The sequence below is a fragment of the Perognathus longimembris genome, chromosome 10 (assembly GCF_023159225.1).
Source record: "Perognathus longimembris pacificus isolate PPM17 chromosome 10, ASM2315922v1, whole genome shotgun sequence".
Classification (NCBI taxonomy): domain Eukaryota; kingdom Metazoa; phylum Chordata; class Mammalia; order Rodentia; family Heteromyidae; genus Perognathus; species Perognathus longimembris.
The window spans coordinates 68,051,772-68,076,430 of NC_063170.1; the positions used below are offsets into that span (position 1 = coordinate 68,051,772).

General features: G+C 54.8%; 3 protein-coding genes across 6 annotated transcripts; 1 reads left to right on the forward strand and 2 right to left on the reverse strand.

The window, feature by feature from the left end:
* Window positions 1-839: 839 nt before the first annotated feature.
* Rpusd3 (RNA pseudouridine synthase D3) lies at window positions 840-6,678 on the reverse strand. 2 transcript variants are annotated; one of them, XM_048356260.1, is made up of 10 exons: window positions 6,563-6,678; window positions 6,134-6,252; window positions 5,620-5,664; window positions 5,412-5,505; window positions 4,782-4,889; window positions 4,619-4,703; window positions 4,346-4,469; window positions 3,981-4,117; window positions 3,316-3,535; window positions 840-852 (listed from the first exon to the last, which is right to left on the reverse strand). In XM_048356260.1, exons 1-9 carry the CDS (start codon window positions 6,661-6,663, stop codon window positions 3,347-3,349), a joined length of 1,002 nt encoding a protein of 333 aa, XP_048212217.1. In that variant the 5' UTR covers window positions 6,664-6,678; the 3' UTR covers window positions 840-852; window positions 3,316-3,346. The 2 variants fall into 2 exon arrangements, with proteins under 2 accessions (XP_048212217.1, XP_048212216.1); XM_048356259.1 differs by lacking the exon at window positions 840-852 and having other exon boundaries at window positions 3,117-3,535.
* A 118-nt stretch (window positions 6,679-6,796) lies between these two features.
* Window positions 6,797-11,452, forward strand: LOC125358795 (transformer-2 protein homolog beta-like). Its single transcript, XM_048356266.1, has 2 exons — window positions 6,797-6,999; window positions 9,940-11,452. Exon 2 carries the CDS (start codon window positions 9,982-9,984, stop codon window positions 10,816-10,818), a length of 837 nt encoding a protein of 278 aa, XP_048212223.1. The 5' UTR covers window positions 6,797-6,999; window positions 9,940-9,981; the 3' UTR covers window positions 10,819-11,452.
* Window positions 11,453-15,458: 4,006 nt separating this feature from the next.
* Window positions 15,459-21,683, reverse strand: Cidec (cell death inducing DFFA like effector c). Of its 3 annotated transcripts, none has more exons than XM_048356264.1 (6): window positions 21,578-21,683; window positions 20,145-20,222; window positions 18,868-19,024; window positions 17,035-17,193; window positions 16,765-16,952; window positions 15,459-16,001 (listed from the first exon to the last, which is right to left on the reverse strand). In XM_048356264.1, the coding sequence occupies exons 1-6, from the start codon at window positions 21,640-21,642 to the stop codon at window positions 15,845-15,847; spliced, it is 804 nt and encodes a 267-aa protein (XP_048212221.1). In that variant the 5' UTR covers window positions 21,643-21,683; the 3' UTR covers window positions 15,459-15,844. The 3 variants fall into 3 exon arrangements, with proteins under 3 accessions (XP_048212221.1, XP_048212222.1, XP_048212219.1); XM_048356265.1 differs by lacking the exon at window positions 21,578-21,683 and adding an exon at window positions 21,084-21,102; XM_048356262.1 differs by lacking the exon at window positions 21,578-21,683 and adding an exon at window positions 20,448-20,520.
* Window positions 21,684-24,659: the final 2,976 nt, after the last annotated feature.

Consider the following 24,659-nt stretch of genomic DNA (forward strand, 5'->3'; position numbering starts at 1 on the left):
CTCAGATCTCAGCCTCCTGGGTAGCTAGGATGACAGGAGTGAGCCACGGGCACCAGGCTTGCAGTGATTTATTTTGCAGCGTTGGAGATGACTGAGCTTTACTGCCAGCCCTCACGTTCATTTCAGTAAGGTCTGCAGTCATTGTTGACTTTTTCCTTTTTGGTGGTTCTGTCTGCGGTTTGAACTCAGGACCTCACTCTTACTCCCTGAGACTCTGCCATCTGAGCCATGCCCCTGGCCTGAGTTTGGACTTCTCATCTTTGCACATGAGTGGGGTCTTTCCACTTCTGCATCTTTCCCAGGGAGTCTTACCTTTGGAAAACAGCACAGCCAGGTTGTAGTCCCAGAGCTGGGAGGCTGAGGTCACATCCTGGGCTGACTGTCAATGTGAACTACAGAGTTCAGTCCTCTGTGTGTGTGTGTGTTCCTACACATGTATGTGTATGTGTTCCTATATGCATGTGTATATATGTATGTGATGTATGTGTGTGTGTATATATTTTTATATACATATATTTGGAAGGGGGATGAGGTGGTGAGAAAAAAACAGCACAAGGGTCAAAGTGATTCTTTTCTTTGTGCTAGTGCTGAGGCTTCAACTTAGTGACCCATGCTCTTGCTTGGCTTTTCTTGTTTTGGTGCAGTATCTACTATTTGAACCATGCTCTAGGCTGGCATTTTGACAGATAATTGGAGTTACAGTCTTCTTTGCTGCCCTGACTTCAAACCACTATCCTTATGTCTCAGGCTCCTAAAGAGCTGGTATTACAGGCATGAGCCACCAGTGCCCAGGCCAAAGTTACTTTGTTGTTGTGTCCATCATCTCTATCTTTGCCAGTGTGCCAGAAAGTGCTGTGTGTGTGTGTGTGTGCGCGCGTGTGCACGTGTGCGCTGGTCCGGAGCTTCTCAGGGCCTGGGTATTGTCCCTGAGCTTTTTGCTCAAGAGCCACAGCTCCACCCCTGGCCTTATTGGGGGCGGGGGGGGGGAAGGTGTTGTTTATTGGAGCTGAGTCTCATGATTTCCCTGCCCAGGCTGGCTTTGAACTACCAGCCTCCTGAGTAGGTAGGATTATAGGTACAGGCAGGCGTGAGCCAGGGGCAGAGGCTGGGAATGTAGCTCAGTGGTGAAACACTTAGCATGCAGGAAGCCCTGCATTCCACTCCCTCCCCCCGCCCCCCACAGAATCTAGCAGCCCTCGGCGGACTGCTACTCCCACCTGGGTTTTGAACCTCAGGCCTTCTGAAGTGTGAGAACTCCTGTTGTTCTAAGCCACTCAGGTAGGTTGTAGCAGTTTGTTCCCACAGTTTACGGAAATGAATATGCTAGGAGACTGGTCAGAGGCACGCTTACCCACACGGGAAACTTAACAAAGCAAGGCCGCGCTGGCAGCTCACACCTGTAATCCTAGCAACTCAGCACAGGCAAAAAGGCTGAGGGCTGATCCTAACAGAAAAGGCCGGGGAGAGCGGCACAGGCATCTCATGTCAGCTTTGCAGGAGGCAGAAGTGGGGGTCATGGTCCAGACTAGTGGCGTAACAGCTCATGATAGACCACGTGCCCAGCGAGCTTCAAGTCAAGTCCAAACCCCAGTACAGCGCCCCTCCCCCCTCAGTGAAGCGGCGGTGTGGCTCGGTGGTAGGGTGCTTGCCTAGCGTGTTTGAGGCCTTGGGTTTGATCCCTAGCACCGGAAGAAAAAAGGAAGCCAAGAATTCTCGCATGACACGGCTAAACGGAAATGCCCTGGGTGCTTGCTCAGACTGCTGCGCTGCAGGTACAGCTCAGGTGGTGTGTTCTCGTGCAGACCCGAGGTCCCGTGTCTACCCCAGCACCACAGATGGACAGACAGTGCAGGTGGGAGGGAGGGTCTCAACTCCCCGAGGGGGAGGGGCTTCTCGTGGGTCAGGGTCAGGTTGATTCTATTTTGGAGGGGTGGTTCTGGAAATCACTTTGAGTACGGGAGGTTCTAGGCCACTTTTGTCTTTCTGATACATTTCACTCTGTGTATGTTTGCCCCGTGTGTGTGTACGGTACCCAGGGCCTTGCACATATTAAGCTACACTGTAGGCTCAATTTGTTTTTGTTTTTTTGCCAGTCATGGGGCTTGAACTTAAAGGCCTGGGCACTGTCCCTGAGATTTTTCACTCAAGGCTAGTGCTCTACCATTTTTGAGCCACAACGCCACTTCTGGTTTTCTGTTGACTAATTGGAGAGAAGTTTCCCAGACTTTCCTGCCCAGGCTGGCTTTGAACCACGATACTGAGATCTCAGCCTTTTGAGTAGCTAGGATTACAGATGTGAGCCACTGGCACTGGTAGGCAAATCATTTCAGTTTTTTTTTTTTTTTGCCAGTCTCCTGGGGCTTTGACTCAGGGCCTGAGCACTGTCCCTGGCTTCTTTTTGCTCAAGGCTAGCACTCTGCCACTTGAGCCACAGCGCCCCTTCTGGCTTTTTCTATATATGTGGTGCTGAGGAATCGAACCCAGGGTTTCATGTATGCGAGGCAAGCACCCTACCGCTAGGCCATATCTCTACTTGGATGATATACCTAGTCCATTTCCAAGATAAATCCAGCATGGTGGCCGGGAGCAGGGGAAATGTCGGGTCCAGGGCACAATGACTTGTGGGTACGACGTCAGCTGTGGAAGATGCAAGTTCAGGAGGTGGGCATGGTACTGGCTGCACACTGGAAAGTCACAATCTAAGCACACTTCATGCCACGCGGACCAGGGGTGCAGTGTACCCCTGCAGTCCCAGCTACTCAGGAAGGTTAGGCAGTAAGGCTTCTCGAGCCCAAGAGCTGAGGAGGAAAAAATGAGCCGGCACTGGTAACTCCCACCTATCATCCCAGCTACTCGGGAGCCTGAGATCTGAGGATGGCAGTTCAAAGCCAGCTCCAGCACGAGAGTGTGTAAGATACCTATCTCCAATTAAACACCAAAAAACAAAAACCAGAATTGGAACTGTGGCTCAAGCGGAAGAACACTAGCTATCAGCAACAAAACTCAGCACCCAGACCCTGACTTCAAGCCCCGGGACTGGCACCAAAAGAAGAAGAAAAAAACACAGGTGAAAATGGCCAGATTTCAAAGGAAGCCAAGAGCTGCAAACTGCAGGCCACGGTAAACCTCTGTTTACCAGCAAGTCCTCTGAAGCAGACCCTGAGGTAGGAATTTTTATTATCTCAAGTCGAGAGAGGAGTCCCTTCCCCAGCGGACGCAGCGAGCGCGGCCTGGCCGGGACTTGGTCTCAGGGTCCCCCGATTTGGGGCCTAAGACACAAACCACGCGGCGCTGACCCCGGGCTCCCCTCTGCACGGCAAGGCGGGGACACGTGGAGGAAGGGCGGCTACTCGGGGAGCCCCAGGCACTGCAGGGTCCTGGAGAAGTAGGGGGGCAGGGGAGCCAGGAGCTCCCCGGGGGCCCCCCTGCGGCTGGTGCTGGGGAGGAGAAGCCGGTGCAGGTGGAGGTGCAGAGGCAGGCGGGTGGCCTGGGCGGGGGTGAGGCGCAGGAGGCCGAGGAGGGCGTCGTCCAGGACCTGCACAGAAGCACAGCAGCTAGAGGGGACGCAAGGCCAGCGCCTCCTCCCCTGCTGCAGCTGTTTCGTGCACGCGCGCGCACACACGCACACTGGCTGAGCACACTTGTTGGGAATTCCCCAAATCGCTTTTCTCCTGGGCGCACAGCGAGGCTCCACGTCCGACCCCTCGTGCAGCTTGGCGAGGTCACGTGATGACACCTCTAGTCCCAGATGTGGGCGCTGGCAGGTGTAAGGACCCTGCCTACCACACACACCACCGGACTTGAGGCGGGGGGGGGGGGGGGGGCAGGCGTAGAGAGGGCTTTTGGAAGTCAGTCCCTTCAGGGTTCTCACTGGCCCGCGCCACACGGCTAGAGAGGGGTACAGAGTGCAGGAAGCCAGGGGGGCACCCCGCTCCCCACCCCACGCGGGAAGGAGGCGGGCGCGCGGGCCCGCCGGGCACCTGTGTCCGGGGCCTGGCGTCGGCTGGCAGGAGGAAGCGCTGGCCGAGGACGGTGCCCACCCGCGCGGCGTACGCGTGGTCCCCCAGCACCGGGCACAGCTGCAGCATCAGGTGCACCTGCAGCTGACACGGGAACCCTGGGCGGCAGAAGACAGGGCGTGGGGGGGGGCCCTGCTCCTCCCCTCGGGAGACCCCCCTCCCTTCCCAGAGGGGCGGGGGGGGGGCATGGGACAGTCAGAAGGGTGAGATGGGTGGCAGTGGCTCAGCGGGGCTGAGTCGGGAGCGTCCCCTGAAGCCGTGGGGCCTGCCAGGGGTCCCCTAGTCTGCTGCCGAGGCCCCAGAGGCTGGCCAGGACTCGGACCCACCTGTCAGTGGCTGCAGCTGGACCAGGGCACAGCCAGAGCCCGTAGCCATCACCCGGAAGTGGCTGAGGGTCCTCTTGACACCTTCCACAATGTCCTTTCGGGATGGGGACTTGACCGGAACCACCTGCGGTGCCAGCCAAGCGGGAACCGCACATCTTAAGAGCCGCACCCGGACCTGCGCTAGGGCTGCAGCCTCCCCCCCCACCCCAAGTCCCTCTGCAGACTCCTCTGGAAGGTCACAGGACTGGAGAGCCCCTTCCCCGCCCGGCTCACCCGGCTGACGTCATCAGTGTGAACCAGGGCCAGGGCCACGCAGATCTTCCCCTCGGAGGGGGTGGGGATGCCATCAGTGACGGCCCTGAGAAAAAGGCAGGAGAGATCACAGGGTGGCCTGCGGGGACACCCCCCCCCCCGCCGCGGCCCCCACTCCCCTCACCAGTAGGTGGCTGTGGGTCTCTGGGCCTTCCTGCAGTGGGAAAAGTACTTCTGCAGGCGGCTGGCTGTCTCGGGACAACTGGAGAGGAGCACGAGCCCCGAGGGCTCCCTGCAAGTGGGAATAAACCACGAAACACCCTGCGAGCCGGCTCACAGGATGGAACCTCTAGGAGCTGGACGCGGACGTCTGAGGATCCTGGTTCAAAGGCACCCCAGACAGAAAAGACCCCATCTCCAAATCAGCTAGCAAAAAAAAGCTGAAGTGGAGATACGGCTCAAGTGGTAGAGCTCCAGACTTGAGTGAAAAAGCTAAGCAAGAACATGAGGCCCTGAGTTCCAGCCCCCCCCCCCCCAAATACCCTCAGGAAGGAAAACTGTCCCACTTAAGACCAAACAGTAACACCAGAACTACACCCCAGCCCTCCTGAGGAACCAGTAAGGCTTCCCTTCCTCAGCCAACAAGATTAGGTCATTCATTCTACTACTAATTTTGCCCTAGCCCCCAGAGAGCTCATGCCCAAATGTCACAGCAACGATCAGCTGCTAAGTGTGTACCAGGGGCCAGGCGTGCAACCATGAATTTTTACGTACAGTAGCTGTGGGTCATTTCCCTCCCTAATCACTCACTCACTTCCCAGGTGCCCGGACCACTTGGAGCGGCCCAGTCCCCAGCGCCTGGCTCAGCTCAGGCAGCACAGACTGCAATGTCAGCTCTCCAGGTTTTCCTAGATGAGAGGAAAGAAGAGCATTTGCTCCGGGGGGGGGGGGGTTCCAGAGCTTCCTCCCCACCGCACCCCTCCCTTGGAAACAGCATCTTTCATTCATTACACACCCCTTACCTGACACTGGCAGTCCCGGGGGCTTGTTCAGCGTCACTAGAGGCCCTGAAACATCAGCAAAAGCAACAGTAAACCTCTATGAACTGACAAAGCACCTTCCCTTCCATCTCACCCCCTGACCCCACGGTGAACCCCAACCTCACACGAGCCCAGCTCACTGCCACCACGGAGCCTTTGCACTCTTGTTTCCTGTGCCCTCCCCCCCCCCACACACACACACCCCACAGTCACAGCGAAAGATCGCTAGGAAGGCTTCTTCCCGGGTGAACACGAAGCTGCTCCCGCCAAGCGGGTGGCGGACGGCGGGGCCGCCTGGGGCCGAGCGCCCGGTCTGGGGAGATGGATGCTCCTCCTAACGCGCCCTCCCGCCCGGACTCGGCTGAGAGTTCACGACCCGAGTCGTCGTCGAGCACTTCTCCGAGCCGGGGGGGACCCGGGCGGCCCGCGCGTGTGCACCGGGGCGGCGCACGGCCCCGACCCCAGCCGGGGGCTCCGAGCCCGGCGCGCCCCTCACCTTCCCGGTGCAGCTGCGCCGCCCGCAGCGCGTCCAGCAGCTCCTCCCGCCCGAGGCCGCCCGGCCGCGGCCACCCCGGGGCCCCCGAGGGATCCGAGCCGCGGGGCTGCGGCTGCCGCCTGGAGAAAGGTGGGCGAAGCGACAATGGAGTGTGTGTGGTGGTGATGGTGGGGGGGGGGGGGGGTGTCTCGGGTGTCGGACGGCCCGGTCCACCCCGGACCCCGCCCGCCCGGGGAGGTCCAAACACTGGGGCTCGGCTGGGTCTCCCCCCCACCCTCCCCACCCCCCCGGTCACGGCGCGGGGCGCGGGGGCTGCTCTCGGGCCCCACCGCACCGCAGGGTGGGAAACCGACGAGCGCATCGCCGGGATCCCTCACAGGCCACGCGAGGCCTCCTACACCCGGGCCGGGCCGGGGCGGCGGTGATTACCGGGCCCGGGCGTCGCAGCCGGCGTGCCGGGGCCGCGAGCAGACCCCCAGTCCCCGGCGCCATCCCCCCGAGACGCGGCCCCACACCCGGAAGCCTCCCATCTCCGGAACCGGGACAGTGCGCACGCGCCCGGAAGGGCGCCCCCCCCCCGTTCTGACTAGCGGCGCGCTGATTGGCCAGGCCGGCTGTCACTCGGCCTGCTGAGCGGGCGGGGCTCCGCCGTGGGTAGTTGGGACTTTGCCTGCGGCCCGGAACGAAAAGGCGCAAACTCGTGCTCGTGCTCGTGGGGAAACTGAGGCAGCGGGCTTTCTTCCCGGCGGAGTACTCGTCTTCGGAGGAAGCCGGGACCCGAGGTCGAGGCTTCGGCCGAGTTGGCCTTCCGCTTCTCGCGAGTTCCGGACTCAGGGCCGCCGGCGTGCACGATTTCGTAAAGCCAAGTAAGTGGACTAGAAAAAGTAATCCCACGCCCTTCGGCCCGGTAAACCGCCGCGGAAGCCCGACGGGGGCCCCATCCGGCCGCGGGCGGAGCGCCGGGGCCGCCCCGAGTGCCTCCCAGGTGGGGTCTGCCAAAACAAAGAGCAGCCTCGCGGCCGGGACGCGGCCCTGGGCCGAGGCCGGCGGGCGGGCGGGGGGGACCCACGCGCCCCTGCACATTGTCCCCGGCGCCGGGGGTGTCACGCCCTGGCCGCCCCGGGGCGGAAGCCCAGCTCCGTGCGTCCGGGACCCCGCCGGCCCGAAGTTCGGGGTGGTGGTGGGGAGGGGGGGGAGAGGAGGGGGGAGGCGTTGCGGGGCGCTCGGCGCCGCCGGCCTCGTGAGGAGAGCGAGACAGGAAGCCCGGGAGTCGGAATCCGCCGGGCCGGCCCCGGCCACCGAGGCGGCGCTCGGACCCCGCTCCCCTCCACGAGGGGAGAAAGCACGGGGAGGCGGTGTGTGTTGCCAGACCCGGGACCCGGGGAGTCCGTCAGGGAAGAAGGCGACGAGATCAAAGCTGTTGGCTGGAGGCCCGGCCCAGACAGTAGAGTGCGCCTGGCGAGCACAAAGCCCCGAGTTCAAACCCCAGCACCGTCCCTCCCACAGACAGGCATAATAAAAAAAAGAGAAAGAAAAAGTGCGATGTTGTGGGGAAAAGAGAGAGAGACCGTGAACAAAATGGATTCTTTGCCACTGCTATGTAAAGATCACGTGCAATGCAAAGCTGGGCCTGGTGGGGCAGGACTGCCACCCTCGCACCCAGCCAGCGGGTCCAGACCATCTCAGGCTCACACCTGTAATCCTAGCTACCGGGGAGGCTGAGATCTGAGGGTCACGGTTTGAAGCCAGCCGGGGCGGGAGGGTCGGTGAGAATCTTATCTTCAGTAAACTGTCCCAGAAAAGCCGGAAGTAGAGCTGTGTGGCTCAAGTGGTGGGATGCTATCCTTGAGCAAAAGAAGTTCAGGAACAGCGCTCAGGCCCTGAGTTATGACAGCCCCAGGGTCAGCACCCACACAAACACCTGCTAAGTACCCGTAGCTCACACCTGTAATCCTAGCTACTCGGGAGACCGAGATCTGAGAATATAGTTTAAAGCCAGCCCAGGCAGGAAAGTGCATGATGTGGCCTGAAATGGTAGAGTGCCCAGGTCCCGAGTTCCCAAGTGCCAGGACAACAACACAACCTCACAACACAACCTCCCCCTCACCCCCAAAAAAAAAATCTAGCAAAAGAGAAAAACCCTGTGTCTAGTAGTAACACAAGAATGGCCTGTAGCAAGTTCTAGGGATGCTTTAAAGAAGATGCACCTCTAAGGAGGGGAGGGAGGCACAGGCAAGAGATGGGGATTTCAAGCTGGCAAAGTTCTCAAAGCCTTAATCTTTATAAAAAACAAACAAAAAAAAGGGGGGGAGCTGGGAATATGGCCTAGTGGCAACAGCACTTGCCTCCTGTACATGAAGCCCTGGGTTCGATTCCCCAGCACCACATATATAGAAAACGGCCAGAAGTGGAGCTGTGGCTCAAGTTGGCAGAGTGCTAGCCTTGAGCAAAAAGGAAGCCAGGGACAGTGCTCAGGCCCTGAGTCCAAGCCCCAGGACTGGGGAAAAAAAAAAAAAAAAAAAAAAAACTGGCCCTGGTAGATAGCTAATACCTGCAATCCTAGCTACTCGGGAGGCTGAGATCTTAGGATCCCTGTTCAAAGCCAGCCAGGGCAATAAAGTCCGTGAGATTCTTATCTCCAATTAACCACCAGAAAACCCGAAGTGGTGGTGAGAGACAGTGCCCAAGACCAACAAAACAAAACAAAAAGTGGGGAGAGGAGGGTTAAAGTTATTCCAGAGGTCTTTGACTTCAGTCCTCAGTATTTGGGGGTAGGGAGGGAGCATAGGTCTTTTAAGTTGGTGTGAATCAGTCTCAATGTATTAAGTATTGATGTGTGTTAAGTAGTGATAATAGAATGTGTGTGAAACATATACATACACGCATACTCTCACTTTTTCCTCTTATAGGCTTCAAAACCACATGACACATAAACGATTTGTTTGTAAATTATTAAGGTTCAGGATTTTTTAGTGTAGAGTTTCTTGGTGCTGAAGAAGGAATCCGGGGCCAATACTCTACTGCTGAGCTGCACCCACAGCCCTGGTTAGAGCAACAGAAAAATTGACTAAGAAGGTGTGATGGTTAATGTTGCCAACTTGATTGGTTTGAAAGCTTAGGAGAGCATGCTTCTTGAGTTGTCAGATCTTGAGGACTCCAACCTAACAAGTGAATAGATCCATTATAAAATCTGTATTTTGTTTTTGGGTGTTTTTTTTTTTTGTTATTAGTCCTGGGCCTTGAGCTCAGGGCCTGAGCACTGTCCCTAGCTTCTGGCTAGCACTCTACCACAGCGCCCCTTCTGGCTGTTTCCTATATATATGTGGTACTGGGGAATCGAACCCAGGGCTTCATGTATACGAGGCAAGCGCTCTTGCCACTAGGCCATATTCCCAGCCCTGTATTTTGTTTCTTCCGTTGCATTTTGGTGGTGGTTCTGGGGTCTGAAACTCTGGGCCTGATCTTACTGGGGAAGCCTTCTGCCCCTTTAGCCACGCCCCCAGCCGGCAATCCCTAATTTGCATAAAATCCGGAGGTGGAACCAAGGAAGCTGGGCTTTGATTGGAAGAAGTGAGTCACGTGGGTGCGCTCTCGCGGACTATATATGGGCCTAGGCCCTTCCGCTTTGGCCTCGTCTGCTTCCTGTCCGGCCGTGGCGAGCGCTGCGCTGCCGGGCGCTCCCCGCCATGATGGCGTGAAGCCGTGAGCCCGATTAGCCCTTCCTCCTCTGTGCGGCCCTGTGGCTACCCACCCCCACGACCGAGGGGAAGATGATTGTAAACACTGTGGTTGACCCGTTTTTGCAGGCTTGACACCCCGCTGGTGGCGACGAGGGCGGGCCCGGAGTCATGAGCGACAGCGGCGAGCGGATGTTCGACGACGACGAGCGGGAATCCCGCTCGGCTTCCGGAAGTGGAAGCGCCCCGGCCCCCCGGAAGGCGGCGGGCCGCTCCCCAGCCAGGTCCCGCTCCCGCTCCCAGTCCCGGCCTCGGTGCCCGCGGGGCTCCCGGCGGCGCTTCTCCAGGTCGCGGTCCCCGCCCCGCTCCCGCCAGCGATCCGGAGGCAGGGACTACAGTCGGGACCGCGGGAGGCGGCGCAGCCCCAGCCGCTCCCCGTCGCCGTCCTCGCAGCGCCGCCACGGCGGGAATCGGGAGGACCCCGACCCCAACTGCTGCCTCGGCGTGTTCGGCCTGAGCCTGTACACCACCGAGAGGGATCTGAGGGAGGTGTTCTCCAAGTACGGCGCCATCGCCGACGTCTCCGTGGTGTACGACCAGCAGTCCGGGCGGTCCCGGGGCTTCGCCTTCGTGTACTTCGAAAGCGTGGACGACGCCAAGGAGGCCAAGGAGCGCGCCAACGGGATGGAGCTCGACGGGCGGAGGATCCGAGTGGATTTCTCCATCACGAAGAGACCGCATACCCCAACCCCGGGGATTTACATGGGAAGACCCACCTACGGCGGCTACCGGCGCTGGGATTATTACGACCGAGGCTACGATCGCGGCTCTGACGATCGAGAATACTACGGCAGCAGAGAATACTACGGCAGATCGTACCGGGGCGGGGGGTGGAGAGGCCAAGACCGGGAGCCCGTCTACCGGAGGCGGTCGCCTTCTCCCTACTATGCCCACGGCAGGTACACCTCGCGGTCCAGGTCTCCGTCCTACTCGCCCCCGCGCTACTGAAGCACCGAGGAGAAGACTTTCTGGAACCTGCCGTAGAGCTGCGGAATCTTGGGACAGTTTTGTTGTTGGGTTTTTTGTTGTTTTTTTTTTAATCGTCTCCCGTTTGAAAAGTGAACAGCGCTTAGTGAAGTTAGTAGGGAAATAACTGCTTTTGGTGGAAGGGAAAGGCTCTTTTCATTCTGCGTTTGTGTGCTTCGCTGCTTGCTTTGTTTAAAGTTTAGCGTTTTCAGAAAAGTCTGGTTTGCATGTTTTTGTTTTCTTTTACTTTGCTGAGAGATTTGTTGTACAAACTTAATGTAAAATGTTTTTCTACTAAGTCCTGGATCTTCTCAACATTGTGGCCTGTGTGTAAATACGCAACCAAAAGGCAAAAAGCCAGGACGAATCGTTCCTTTCTTTCTAGCATATCGATGCCTAGCACAAACTATTCACAGAAAATTGTCAGTAGGAAATTCAAAGACAGAAATGCCCCGTTTTCCTCCAGCACATAACTGTACCATATTTAACATACCTGGAAATAAGTTTTAAAAATATGCTCTGTAGCCTTTATTATTTTTTTCTCTGTAACTCTGTACTGCTAGTATTGGAACTAAAAATCTTTTCAATACAGCAAATGCTTAATGCTTATGTAAAAGTGGGTCTGTGAGTCTAATCTGTACATAGGGCGAGGAACAATATGAGAAATATGGATCAAGATCATATGCCTTAAAAGGGCAGGGGTTTGGGTTTGCTTTGGTTTGGTTTTCTTTTTTTCTTCTTTGGCCAGTCCTGGGTTTGAACTGGGGACTTGCTCAAAGGCAAGCATTCTACCACTTGAGCCACAGCTCCACCTCACTTGGGGCTCTTTTGACTAGCTTATTGGGGATGAGTCTCATGGGGACTTTTCTGCCTGGGCTGGCTTCAAACTGCAATCCTCAGATCTTAGCCCCCTGAGTAGCTAGGATTATAGGTGTGAACCACTAACACCTGAGTCAAAAGGGCTGATTACCAAAGCTAGTGTTATTCTAACTAGTTTCCCCAAGTAACATTTCACCACATGTGCACTTACTTGTTCCTCAATTCTTAGACTACATGGAAAAGGCTTGCTTTAAGACTTGGTTTTTGGGTTTTTTTTGGCAATACTGGAGTTTGAACTCCATTTCATGCTTGCTAGTCAGGCACTCATTACTGAGCCATGGCGCCATTCCTTTATTTAACTGGCTACTTTTAAGAGGCAAGCACTCTTGCCACTAGGCCATATTCCCAGCCCCACTTTAACTGGCTACTTTTGAGATTAAGGTCTTGTTCGTGCCTGGCACCATGATCCTATTTTCCCCTTCTTACCAAGCTAGAATGAGAGGTGGGTACCACCACACCCAGCTTCTTTGCATTGAGATAAGGGTCTCAAAGACTTCCTCACAGACAGTAGCCAAAATGCTCCCAGGTCTCATCCTAGCTTGGAGGACAGGTGTGCTCTACCATGCCCAGCCATTCACTGAGAAGGGCTTTCAAGTATATGATCAGGTTGGTCTCAAATTGCGATCCTACCAATCTCAGCCTCTCAAGGAGCTAGGATTATAAAGATTAGTCACTGGCACTTAGTTTGTGTGCTTTTAATTGTAGATTTGGGGGCTAGGGATATATATCTTAATGGTAGAGTGCTGCCTAGTTTTCATAAGGACTTAGCTTCAATCCCCACAACCACAAAGGAAAGGAACCATAGATTAAACTTGTTTATTTTTGCCAATCCTAGGGCTTGAACTCAGGGCCTGGGGCACTGTCCCTTTTTCTGTGTATGTGGTACTAAGGAATCAAACCCAGGGCTTCATGCGTGCTAGACAGGCACTCTACACCTAAGCCACATTCCTAGTCCTCAATTTTTTAGATGCACAGATATGGGAGGATGGTAAAACTTTTGACGACAATGTAAGTGGTTTCTTTTTATGAGGGATGGTAGTAGAGTTGTGACTCAGTGCCTTGAGCTTGCTGGGCAAGTGCTCTGCTTGGTGAACCACACCTCAGCCTTGCAAGTGATTTTGAGGCTCCACCTTGAGGGTGGGACAGCTTTGTCAGGTGCCTTGGCATTTTAGAATCCTGAAGACCCGCTGTATACCCCATGACCAGCTAGAGCAAAGACCAAGGTGTCTTAGCTGCAGCACCCCCCTCCGGCCCCTGGAAAGGCCCTTTTCCTATTTGGACCAGCCGCTGGGCCTGCCGAGGCTCTGCCTCCTTTGCTCTTGGGCATTTTCCCTCCCTACTTCATGCCGGCCCATCATCCCTGAGTCTACCCCAGGGTGACCGCTCACTCCCTTGGGCCGCCATTTGTGGAAGAAAAGGAAGAACTCTATTTTCCCTGGGCTGACAGGGCCCAGCGTCAGCACACACGCCTTGGTCAGTCACCACAGGCTCATTAGGGAACCTCCTGGCCTGAGGTAGAGTGGTCCTGAGGCAGAATAACCAGCTTGTATCACACACTCACACACACAAACACAGGAGCTGCTACGCCACAGCTTCTGCAGGGATAGGGCAGGAATGAAGCAAACATCGTGCCCTCTGGCCCGAAGACCTGCCGAGCCAGTCTCCAGCAACACCTGTAAGTGCAGGACAGTGGAGAATAGAAGGGAACTAACTCGGCTGGGTGCCAGTGGCTCATGCTGGAGTAATCTTAGCTACTCAGGAGGCTGAGATATGGGAATGATGGTGAAAAACCAGCCAAGACCAGAAAGTCTGAAATGCAGCACAAAGCCACAAGTGTTCCACAGCTGGGCTTGGCTGCAGGCAATAGCTTTCCAGACGAACTTGGGCAACCCAGCCCTTTGTCTCAGCATTAACTGAGGCCAAATAGGCTTTATAGTAAGAGTTATGAAATAATATAATTTTTGAAATTGAGGATTGCAAAGCACAGCCACCTACAATGCCAGCCTCTCGTGCGGCTTGTGTGAGCTGGCAGTTGATGAAAAATGCCAGCTTGCACTGATTAGATACTAATCCTCTTTGGAGCTCACTTTGTTTGTGAAGTGCTAGGCTAGCACTCTATCACTGGTAATAGCTCACTTTATAGTCTTGAGGTCCAGAAATCTGTGCATGAAAGGTAAACTGTCTAGCAAACTAATATGGGCATTGGTTAGTGGCCTTGTAGCTTGACTGGTATTTTCCCACCAAAATATAAATTGTGTTATTACAGATTGTGACACTGAAGTTGAGTACTGGTGACTCACACCTGTAATCCTAACTACTCCCAAGGCTGAGATCTGAGAACACTGGTTTAAAGTGAACCCAGGCAGGAAAGTGTCTCCAGTTCACCACCAAAAGGCTGGAAGTAGAGCTGTGATTCAAGCGGTAGAGCACTTGGGTTGGGGGCAAAAGCTCAGGGATAGGCCAGGTGCTGGGGACTCAACGCCTATCATCCTAGCTACGCAGGAGGCTGAGATCTGAGGGTCACAATTCAAAGTTAGCCCAGGCAGGAGAGCGTAAGACTCACCTCCAAGGGGCTGGGAATATGGCCTAGTGGTAAAGTGCTTGCCTCATATACATGAAGCCCTGGGTTCGATTCCTCAGCACCACATATATAGAAAAAAGCCGGAAGTGGCTCCGTGGCTCAAGAGGTAGAGTGCTAGCCTTGAGCAAAAGAAAGCCAGGGACAGTGCTCAGGCCCTGAGTCCAAGCCCCAGGACTTAACAACAAAAACAAAACAAACAACAACAAAAAAGACTCACCTCCAATAAGCCACCAAAAAGCCAGAAGTGGAGCTGTAGCTCAAGTGGTAGAGCACTAGCCTTGAGCAAAAAAAAGCTCAGGTATAGCACCCAGTCCCTGAGTTCAAACCAAAGTCCCTGCCAAAAACAACAACACTGTATTGGGAAAGTAAATTAGTCTACCTGATAGGCAAGTTTCATTTGGAATTGGCACTTGTGTTGATTATACCCTGCTCAGATCTCTTAATTCAGTTTTTCTTTTTTCAACAAACTTTTTTTTTTTTTGCCAGTCCTGGGCCTGAGCACAGGCCTGCCTCTGGCTTCTTTTTGCTCAAGGCTAGCACTCTACTGCTAAGCCACATTCCCAACCCAAACTTCTAAAATCAGCTTCAACTCGCTCTCCTTGTGGAAAAAGTACTATTTCCTTTATTTATTTTTTTTTTTTTTACTTTTTGCCAGTCCTGGGGACTGGAGTCAGGGCTTGAACACTGTCCCTGGCTTCTTTTTGCTCAAGGCTAGCACTCTGCCACTTGAGCCACAGCGCCACTTCTGGCCATTTTCTATATATGTGGTGCTGGGGAATCGAACCCAAGGCTTCATGTATAATGAGGCAAGCACTCTTGCCACTAGGCCATATCCCCAGCCCTACTATTTCCTTTAATAGGGAATGATTTGAGCACAGATTCCTCTCTCCCTGAGTCCTATGCTCAGAGAATACAAAGGAGCCGGGTACTAGTGGCTCACGCCTGTAATCCTAGCTACTCTGGAAGCTGAGATCTGAGGATTGCAGTTCAGAGCCAGCCTGGGCAGGAGAGTCTGTGGGATATCTCCAGTGAACCACCAGAAAACTGGAAGTGGCTCTTTGGCTCAAAGTGGTAGAATGCTAGCTTTCAGCAAAAGAGCGTAAGGACAGTGCCCAGGCCTGGAGTTCAAGCCCCAGGACAGGGAGAAAAAATACGAGAGATGTATCAGCACTAATAATTTATTGCAAACTCCAGTATCATGCATTCTTGGCTCAACGAGTCACGTGAGCATTCTGGGTAGAGAGCAGGAAGGACAGAGCGGAACGAAAGGACTGCACGTGAACGTGACGTAGCTTGCCAGTGGCCAACCTTGATCAGCTTAGCGACCTGAAGCCGGAAGGAAGGAACTGGGTCAGGTCAGGAACTAGAATTTCAGCAGTAAGGCCGCCCAGGTTCCGGGCCTGCCTTCTGCCTGCACGGTCCGGTGCGGTGAGGCAGGCGTGGGGAGGTGAGCTGTTCAGCTGCCGGGCTTGTGGGTGCTCCCAGCGAGCCGAGCACAGGGTGCCGGCTCAGGTCTCGGCCGGGGCAGGCCTCCCGGGCGCTGGGCCTTCAGGGTAGTATCTTCAGACAGGCGGGGATGAGGGAGGGCGCCTTGGCGGGCTGCCCCTCTTCCGTGGCATCCAGGAACTGTTGCATGTACGTGGAGGTGCCCAGCAGCATGTGGCCTGTGGCCTGCATGCTGAAGAGCACCCAGCGAATCACTTCCCTGGGAGAAACCACCACACGGGTCAGGAAGATGGGGAATAACCCTTCTTGTGCCCCCTCCAATGCTGCCTTCCCAGGGCCGTGCCAGCCTGCCGGAAATGGGGTCGCACTGGCCTTTCTCAGCGATACAGTCTCAATACCACTGAGATTTTGTTTTGTTTTGTTTTTTTGCCAGTCCTGGAGCTTGAACTCAGAGCCTGGGCACTGTGCTTGAGCTTCTTTTGCTGAAGGCCAGCGCTCTACCACTTGAGCCACAGCGCCACTTCTGGCTTTTTCTGTGTATGTGGTGCTGGGGAATCGAACCCAGGGCTTCATGCATGCTAGGTGAGCACTCTACTGCTAAGCCACATTCCCAGCCCTGGTTTTTGGTGTTTTGTGGTTTTTTTAGGTACCAGTACTGAAGTTTGAATTCAAGGGCCTCATGCTCAGAGCCAGCACTCCACCACTTGAGCCACAGTTCTACTTCTAGCTTTTTGCTGGTTAATTGGAGGTAAGAATCTCATGAACTTTCATGCTCAGGCTGGCTTTGAACTGTGTGATCCTTGAACCTCAGCTCCCTGAGTAGCTAGGATCACAGGTACACATTACCAATCACTACCCTGCCAAGGCCTTTTATGTTCTTCAGGCCAATCAGAGTAACTTCCTAGCATGGTCTTTCCCTTCGTGACCCTGTCCCAGAAAGACTGTCTGCTCCATGGGAAGTAACAGCGGCTCTGCCTTGGCTTCCTTCCCCGGCCCATCCCAGCTCATCCCTGGCTACTCACTTCACGATGCGCTTGGCCCGGTAGCAGTGGAGATCGTAGGACAGGGAGTAGGTGTCATAGAGGGTCGCCTTCACGTTCAGGCAGCCAATGAAGTCCTGCGGATGCAGCTTGTACAGGTCAAAGGTGATGCGGGCCACATCCATCTTCTTACTCGGCTTGTGAGAGCGGGCGAGTTGGTACCTAGTCCCCTGTGGCCAGACACACGTGTGATTAATAGCACTCGGTGATTTCCAGGCTCGAAGTGTTTCCTGTACACAGGTGAGAGCTCACCTTCTCTGACCGGGGCTGCCATTTCTGCCCCTTTTGGAGGAGCATGAATACTGTGTCCCCTGCCAGGGCTTGGAAATAGTCTTCTGTCTCTACCAAGGTGCCATCTTCCTCCAGCACCAGGGAGAAGGGCTTGCCTTTCAGCTTGAAGACGTCCCGGACCTGGAGAGTCAGATTCGAGAGGATTTGGCTATCCCCATGGGACTACAGAGCTGTTATGGGGGACCCAACCACCCCACATCACTTCAGCTGCCAGGCAAAGGTCAGGAGCCCTGGAACCCATAGGATGGCACTGGACCCCAGCTGTTTATTGTGTGACCCCTACCCCGCCCTTCTCTAGTGTCGCTTAGTACCAAGAGAGCCTGCTGATAACCCAACAGTCCTTTGCAGCTTTTTAATTTATTGGGTGTTGATGTCTCACACCTGTAATCCTAGCTGCTCAGGAAGCTGAGATCTGAGGATTGTGATTCAAATCCTCCTAGGCAGAGATAGAAAGTTCATAGGACTCTTATTTCTAGTTAATCATCTCAAAACTGGAAGTCCAGGCTGAGTTTAAACTCCACTACAAGAAAGGGGGGAGAGAGGAAAAGAGCGAGAGAGGGAGGAAGGAGAGAGAAAGAAAAAGTAGAGAAGAAGGAAGGAGGGAGGGAGGGAAGGAGGGAAGGAAGGAAGGAAGGAAAAGAAAAGAAAGCTAAATGCAAGTGTGTGGCCTGGGTTCAAGCCCCAGTACTGGCACACGCACACATAAAAAAACTTGTACAAGGGCTGGGGATATGGCCTAGTGGCAAGAGAGCTTGCCTCGTATACATGAGGCCCTGGGTTCGATTCCCCAGCACCACATATACAGAAAATGGACAGAAGTGGCGCTGTGGCTCAAGTGGCAGAGTGCTAGCCTTGAGCAAAAAGAAGCCAGGGACAGTGCTCAGGCCCTGAGTCCAAGCCCCAGGACTGGCCAAAAAAAAAAAAAAAAAACTTGTACAAATCCAGGCACCAGTGGCTCACACCTGTAATCCTAGCTACTAATGCGGCTGAGCTCTGAGGATCGTGGTTTGAAGCCAGCCCGAGCAGGAAAGTCCATGAGACTCTGATCTCCAATTAATCACAGAAAAAGCCAGAAGTGGCGCTGTGGCTCAAGTAGTAGAGTGCTAGCCTTGAGCAAAAGAAGCTCAGGGGGACTGGGGATATGGCCTAGTGGCAAGAGTGCTTGCCTCGTATACATGAGGCCCTGGGTTCGATTCCCCAGCACCACATATACAGAAAATGGCCAGAAGTGGTGCTGTGGCTCAAGTGGCAGAGTGCTAGCCTTGAGCAAGAAGAAGCCAGGGACAGTGCTCAGGCCCTGAGTCTAAGCCCCAGGACTGGCAAAAAAAAAAAAAAAAAAAAAAAAGAAGCTCAGGGGCCAGCAGCAATCCCCAGAACACACACACACACACACACACACACACACACACAAAGTTGTGCAACCAGAACCACTACCTAATTTTGCAATATTTTCATCACCCCCAAAAGAAACACTGTGCCCATAAGCAATCAAATTTTGCGTCTCCCATTTTCTCTCCAATGGCAACCTACGTCTACCATCCGTATGGATTTGCAGAACAAAAGGCAAAGAGAACACCAGTGCTGAGTGGAAAGACATCTCACTGGTCACGTCCAGCACTAGTAAGTGACCTTCCTCTCACTAGAGAGGCCAGGGTCTTCCTCGCCTTCCTCTGCTTCCCACATGGGACGGCTGGGAGCTGACCCCAGGACGGGACCCTCGGACCCTGTAGCGCCCGGGCACACAGGGCCTGGGAGGTGCGGGCGGCGCAGGGCCAGCTCCCCGCGGACGCTCACCTTGCAGAGGAGATCCTCCAAGCTGTGGGCCGTGACGCCTTTGCGCACCTTCCGATCGGCTGTGCTCACTCGGCAGGGCCGGGCCGGTGCCCGGGCCTCCGCGCTGTGTTCCGACAGCAGCTGCTGGGTCACCACCGCCGTGCTCACTGCCACGTGCCTGGGTGGCGTTTGAAACGTCAGCCCCCCTCGCACACCGGGCTGGCTTTATTCTGGGCCTCCTCTGCCCACCACGCATGCTCTGGAGAGCCTGACTCAGAGCCTGCCCTGGTGATGGCGTGCAAGTCACCTGGGAACGTAGCTCCCATACAGATTCTCCTTCAGTACTTCTGGGCAGGGCTTGGGGTGGGGTGGCGGGGGTACGTATCAAGCACCACAAGTGATGAGACCCACCTGTACCCCCATACCCACTTCCTCTCATAGTCTTGTTTATATCACCTGCAAAGTAGGGTATTTGGGGGCGCCGGTGGCTCACACTTATAACCCTAGGTACTTAGGAAGCTGAGATCTGAGGATCACGGTTCAAAGCCAGCCCAGGCAGGAAAGCCTGTGAGATTCTTCGTGTGTGTGTGTGTGTGTGTGTGTGTGTGTGTGTGTGTGTGTGTTCTGGGCCCTGTCCCTGAGCTTTTGTGCTCCCGGTTAGAACTCTAGCCCATGAGCCATAGCTCTATTTCTGGCTGGTTTTGGTGCATAATTGAACAGTCTCACAAACTTTCCTGCCTTGGTTAGCTTTGAACCTTGATCCTCAGCTCTCAGCTTCCTCAGTGGCAAGGATTACAGATGTGAGCCACCAGACTCTGGCTTCCATGAATCAATCTCTCTCTCTCCACAAAGACACACACACAGACACACACACACACACACACACACACACACACACACACACACACCATTCATCCAGCAAGAGGGGGAGCGGGTAGCCGAAGGAGCAGAGAGAACCTGGAAGTTGGATTCAGACAAACCCAAGCTTTTGGCTCTGTTACAGCTGCTCAAGGTGACTGCGTGCTCCGCTCCGTGCCTCCGTTTCCCTGTCTATTCACTCGGTCCCATCATTCCCGTTTCCCGGAGGATCAGGGCTGAAAGCAGCCAGCGCAGAAGCCCCTGCCCCTTCCTGCTCCAGGCGTGGAGATGGGTGGGGAAGGGGCAGGGTTCACTTCCCGCGGGAAAAGTCGGATTATGGAGGCCTCACTCCAGACCGCCCGGACCAGAGTCCCAAGGTGTGAGAAAGTCCAAGCACCTGCTCAGAGGTCTCCCCTCCCCGCTGCCCTTGCCCCCCTCACCTGTACAAGGACTTAGGGGACAGAAGGCTCAGGGACTTCATGGCATAGTCCATCCTTCTCAGCTGGACCGTATTGGACCTGGGAGGGAGGCAGGCAGAACTGGTCAGGGTGGGAAGGGAAGGGGGCACTGTCTGTTTGGCCTGTCTAGCAAGCTCCTGACTGCTGGTCTCCCTCCCGGTCACCCTCAGCCCCTCAGCTCTTTTCCGCTCCCCCTCCCCCCATGCCAACCAGGAGTGAGCTGGAGCACCCCCCCCCCCCCCCGCTCCCACCCCCCGCTCAGGGCTCACGCTCGGTCCCACTCACTCCATGTTCCTCTGCCGCTGGCGCCGGTCACACTGAGTGACTTCTGAGTCCAGCCGAGGAGGCCCTGCCCCCCCCCCCCCCCCCCCCGTCCCTGGGGGCAGAGTCCACTTCCCGCTGGCAGGAGGTGAGGCCCGCCCCAGACGTCGGAGCCTGAACCTCCCCTCTGCCATGGGTCCTTGAGCACCCAAGCCCTACCAGCCCAGAGACCCCTCTGGGATGACCAACGCGCTGCAGGTCAGTGCTCCCCGCTACGAGACGCCATCGACGGCGTGTGGCCGTTGAGCATGGGAACTGTCCTAGTAAAGAGGACTACAAAGCTGGCTGGGCGATGTTCTCAAATTTGAGCTGATTGAAATAGCCGTGGTGACCGCGTGCAGGGGGCTCATGCCCGTAACCCTTGCTACTCAGGAGGCTGAGACCTGAGGATCTTAGTTCTAAGCCAGCTCAGACAGAAAAACCTGTAAGACTCTTATTTCTAATTAACCGCCTCAAAAAGCCAGAAGTGGAGCTGTGGCTCAAGTGGTCGAGTGCCAGCCTTCCCTGGAAAAGCTAAGGGGCAGTGCCTAGGCTCTGAGTACGAGCCCCAGTACACAGGTAGACAGACAGACAGACAGACAGACAGACAGACAGACACACGTAAGCATGGTGGCGTTTGGCTCCCAGCACCCACACTGGACCGCATGGGACTGGCAGGAAACCCCAGCTCTCCCCTGCTACCATTTTTTTTTTTTTCCTCTCTGAAATCTCCAAGTCACGCAGAGGCCGGAGCTCCGCACCGCCAGTTGCCTCCACCTTGCTCTGCCTCGGGGTTCAAAGTTTGCTGCTGCAAAGCCCGGTCACAGCCTCTGCCTCCTTGCAAAAAGCTCTTCAGAGGATGTGCAGAAGGACGGAGCCGTCCTGCCTGCCTCGCCCAGGGCCTGGAGCCTGGAAGCGGTGAACGCGGAACGGGAGCCCCTCACTAGTCAGGTAGAACCACCGCTCCCCTCTCACAACGAGGCTCAGCCCAGGCAGCCCCCACAGAGGTCCTCTTCCCCTCCTGGCATGCCCCCTGCTTGGGGTTCACTCATTCTTCATTCCTCGCCTTGCCACACCTGCTCTCTAGGACCCGAAGCAGCACCCCAGCTCCTCACCTCCCCCTCACGGCCTCCTTGCAATAGTGCGGAGCCAGCGCCAGCCCTGGCCTCCCTCCTGCCATTATATTCCAGCTCCATAAAGCCACTCCCCTGGCCTCCAGCCCCAGCTGGGGAAAAGAGCAGCGGGCCGGGGGCTCCCCCGGGAAGGGCAGGCCGGCCTGCCTTCCAGAAAGGCCTGAAAGGAGGGAAGAAGGCAGATTTCCACAGCTGGGCAAAGGGCCACGGCCCACCGGGGTATCAGGCGAGAGGGCACAGAACGCAGCCCTTGCTGGCGCTGGTGTGGGTTGCCTGGCCTCTGGGGCCCTAGCATTTCTCAGCTGTATGAGGGGCAGGCTGATTCCTGGAATTTCTTTTTTTTTTTTTAACTGTTGAGAGAGAGAGAGAGAGAGAGAGAGAGAGAGAGAGAGAGAGAGAGAGAGAGAGAGAGAAAGAGAGAGAGAGAGAGAGAGAGATGCTAGTTCTAGGGCTTGAACTCAGGGCCTGGGAGCTGTCTCCGAGCTTTATCGCCCAAAGCTAGAAGTCTATCTACTACTTGAGCCACATCTACTTCCAGATTTTTGGTGGTTAATTGGAGATAATCGTCTCTTGAACTTTCCTGCCTTGGCTGGGTTCTAACCTTGCTCCTGAGATCTCAGCCTCCTCAGTAGCTAGGATGATAGGTGTGAGCCACCGGTGCCTGTTTTATATGCAGTTATAGTGAGAATTAGTGATAATCATAGTAAAGCCTTGGGACTGAGGATATGGCCTAGTGGCAACAGTGCTTGCCTCATATACATGAAGCCCTGGGTTCCAGTCCTCAGCACCACATATACAGAAAATGGCCAGAAGTGGCGCTGTGGCTCAAGTGGCAGAGTGCTAGCCTTGAGCAAAAAGAAGCCAGGGACAGTGCTCAGGCCCTGAGTTCAAGCCCCGGGACTGGCAAGAAAAAAAAAAAAAGTCTTTCCAGCTCAGACAACATGGAGGTGATTATTTGTATTATTGATTATATATTTAATGAATAATAGCAGAGACTAAGGCACACATACTTAAGAGAAATGAAAACTTGCATCTACATATCTATTTTGGTAATCGTCACACAATCCTGTAAGTATAAAAAAAACTTGAACTGTACATTTGAGTAGTTAGGTAATTTTTATTTTTTATCAGTCATAGAGCTTCCCTGAGCTATTGCTCAAGGCTAGTGCTCTACCACTTGGAGCCACAGTGCCACTTCCAGTTTTTCCTGGCTGGTTAGGTGAATTATATGTTATACGAGTTATAGCTTAGCTGGGTGCTGGTGGCTCACACCTGTAATCCTAGCTATTCAAGAGGCTGAGAACGGAGGATCACAGTTCAAAGCCAGCCTGGGCAGGAAAGTCTGTGAGACCCTTAACTCAATAAACCTCTCAGAAAAAGCCAGAAGTGGTGCTGTTGCTCAAGTGGTAGAGCACTAGCCTTGAACACAAAGAGGCTCAGGGGCAACATTCAGGCCCTGAGCTCAAGCCCCAGAATAGGCAAATAAAAATAAAACAAGGATTATTATAGAAAATGGCTGGAGAGAGAAACTGGCCTGGATTTAGCTTTGATACAGGTACCATCCAAGGAAAACACAGATTCAGTGCACAGCATTTGAGAAAGGAACCAGCAGGCCGAAGTGACAGGAGCCTAAGTAGCTTAAGCTTTCAGGCTGACCAGGAGCTAGGAGGAAAGTGCAGCAAAACACTTCAGGGAAGAAACACTGGGGAAAGGGTCACCCCTCCCCTGGACATTCATGCCTCAACACTTATTGAACATTCCGTGTGTACATGCTGTCCCATGACAGACAGACCAACGGATGACTCAGAACAGGCTAGCCCTGATTGATAAAGTGCATCACCCAAGGTAGGCACAGAAATCATGAAGATAAGCCACACCTTTGGCTCATGCCAGTAATCCTGGCTACTCAGGACGTTGAGATCTGAGGATCATGGTTCAAAACTAGCCCTGGGGGCTAGGAATATGGCCTAGTGGTAAGAGTGCTTGCCTCGCGTACATGAAGCCCTTGGTTCGATTACCCTGCACCACATATATAGAAAACGGCCAGAAGTGGCGCTGTGGCTCAAGTGGCAGAGTGCTAGCCTTGACCAAAAAGAAGCCAGGACAGTGCTTGGACCCTGAGTCCAACCTCCAGGACTGGCAACAACAACAAAAAACTAGCCCTGGCTGCTGAGTGCTGGTGGCTCATGCTTGAAATCCTAGCTACTCAGGAGGCTGAGATATGAGGATGGTGGTTCAAAGCCAGCCAGGGCAGGAAAGTCCATGAGATTCTTATCTCCAGTTAACCAACCAAAAACCCCAAAGTGCTGCTGTGGCTAAAATGGTAGAGTACTAGCCTTGAGCTGAAGAGCTCAGGAACAGCCCCCATGCCCAGAGTTCAACCCGGGGGGGTGGGAGTGGGAGTGGACTTGGGGTGGGGGGAATCTAGCCCTGGCAGAAAAGTCTTAGAGACTTTTATCTCCAATTAACCAGTAAAAAACTAGACACGGAGCTGTGTTTTAAGCAGTAGAGCAACTTCCTAGAGCAAAAAAGCTAAAGGATCACCAGGCACCAGTGGGTCACACCTGGAGTCCTAACTGCTCAGGAGGCTGAGGATCAAGGGTTCAAAGGCAGCCCAGGAAGGGAAGTCCATGAGACTTTACCACTTGAGCCACAGCGCCACTTGTGGCTTTTTTCTGTTGATGTGATACTGAGGAACTGAACCACGCTAGGCAAGCACTCTACTAGTAAGCCACATTGCCAGTCTCCAAGCGAACTTGAACGCACTTCAGTCACTCTGAGGTTGTTCAGTTCTTCTAACAGTGGAAACCATCATCCACTCGTAGAGTTGTCATCATCCCTAGCAACCTCTGTACTCATTAAACACACTCCCCACTACTCACCGCACTCCTCCCCACCATTCTACCTCTTTTCCTTTACAGATATTTGGATTTATTTTTATTTTTCCTTTCGTGGCCTTTCCAAGGAGCCCAGTCCACTGGTCTCGCAGGCTTCCGGAGTTGGGGCTTGAGGTTTCTCCTCCCCGCTGGGACTGGGCGGGGCCGCGAGGGCCAGGGCGCGTGCG

What these genes read in the sequence shown, in the direction of transcription:
- Rpusd3 (XM_048356260.1), bottom strand. Translation starts at nt 6,663, where the DNA reads ATGGGAGGCTTCCGGGTGTGGGGCCGCGTCTCGGGGGGATGGCGCCGG. An exon ending in GGCGCAGCTGCACCGGGAAG is followed by an intron (nt 5,665 to 6,133) that starts GTGAGGGGCGCG and finishes CTGATGTTTCAG; the next exon opens with GGCCTCTAGTGACGCTGAAC. An exon ending in ACGCCAGGCCCCGGACACAG is followed by an intron (nt 3,536 to 3,980) that starts GTGCCCGGCGGG and finishes GCTTCTGTGCAG; the next exon opens with GTCCTGGACGACGCCCTCCT.
- LOC125358795 (XM_048356266.1), top strand. Translation starts at nt 9,982, where the DNA reads ATGAGCGACAGCGGCGAGCGGATGTTCGACGACGACGAGCGGGAATCC.
- Cidec (XM_048356264.1), bottom strand. Translation starts at nt 21,642, where the DNA reads ATGGCAGGAGGGAGGCCAGGGCTGGCGCTGGCTCCGCACTATTGCAAG. An exon ending in TGGAGGATCTCCTCTGCAAG is followed by an intron (nt 17,194 to 18,867) that starts GTGAGCGTCCGC and finishes CTGACTCTCCAG; the next exon opens with GTCCGGGACGTCTTCAAGCT. An exon ending in GGCAGCCCCGGTCAGAGAAG is followed by an intron (nt 16,953 to 17,034) that starts GTGAGCTCTCAC and finishes GTCTGGCCACAG; the next exon opens with GGGACTAGGTACCAACTCGC.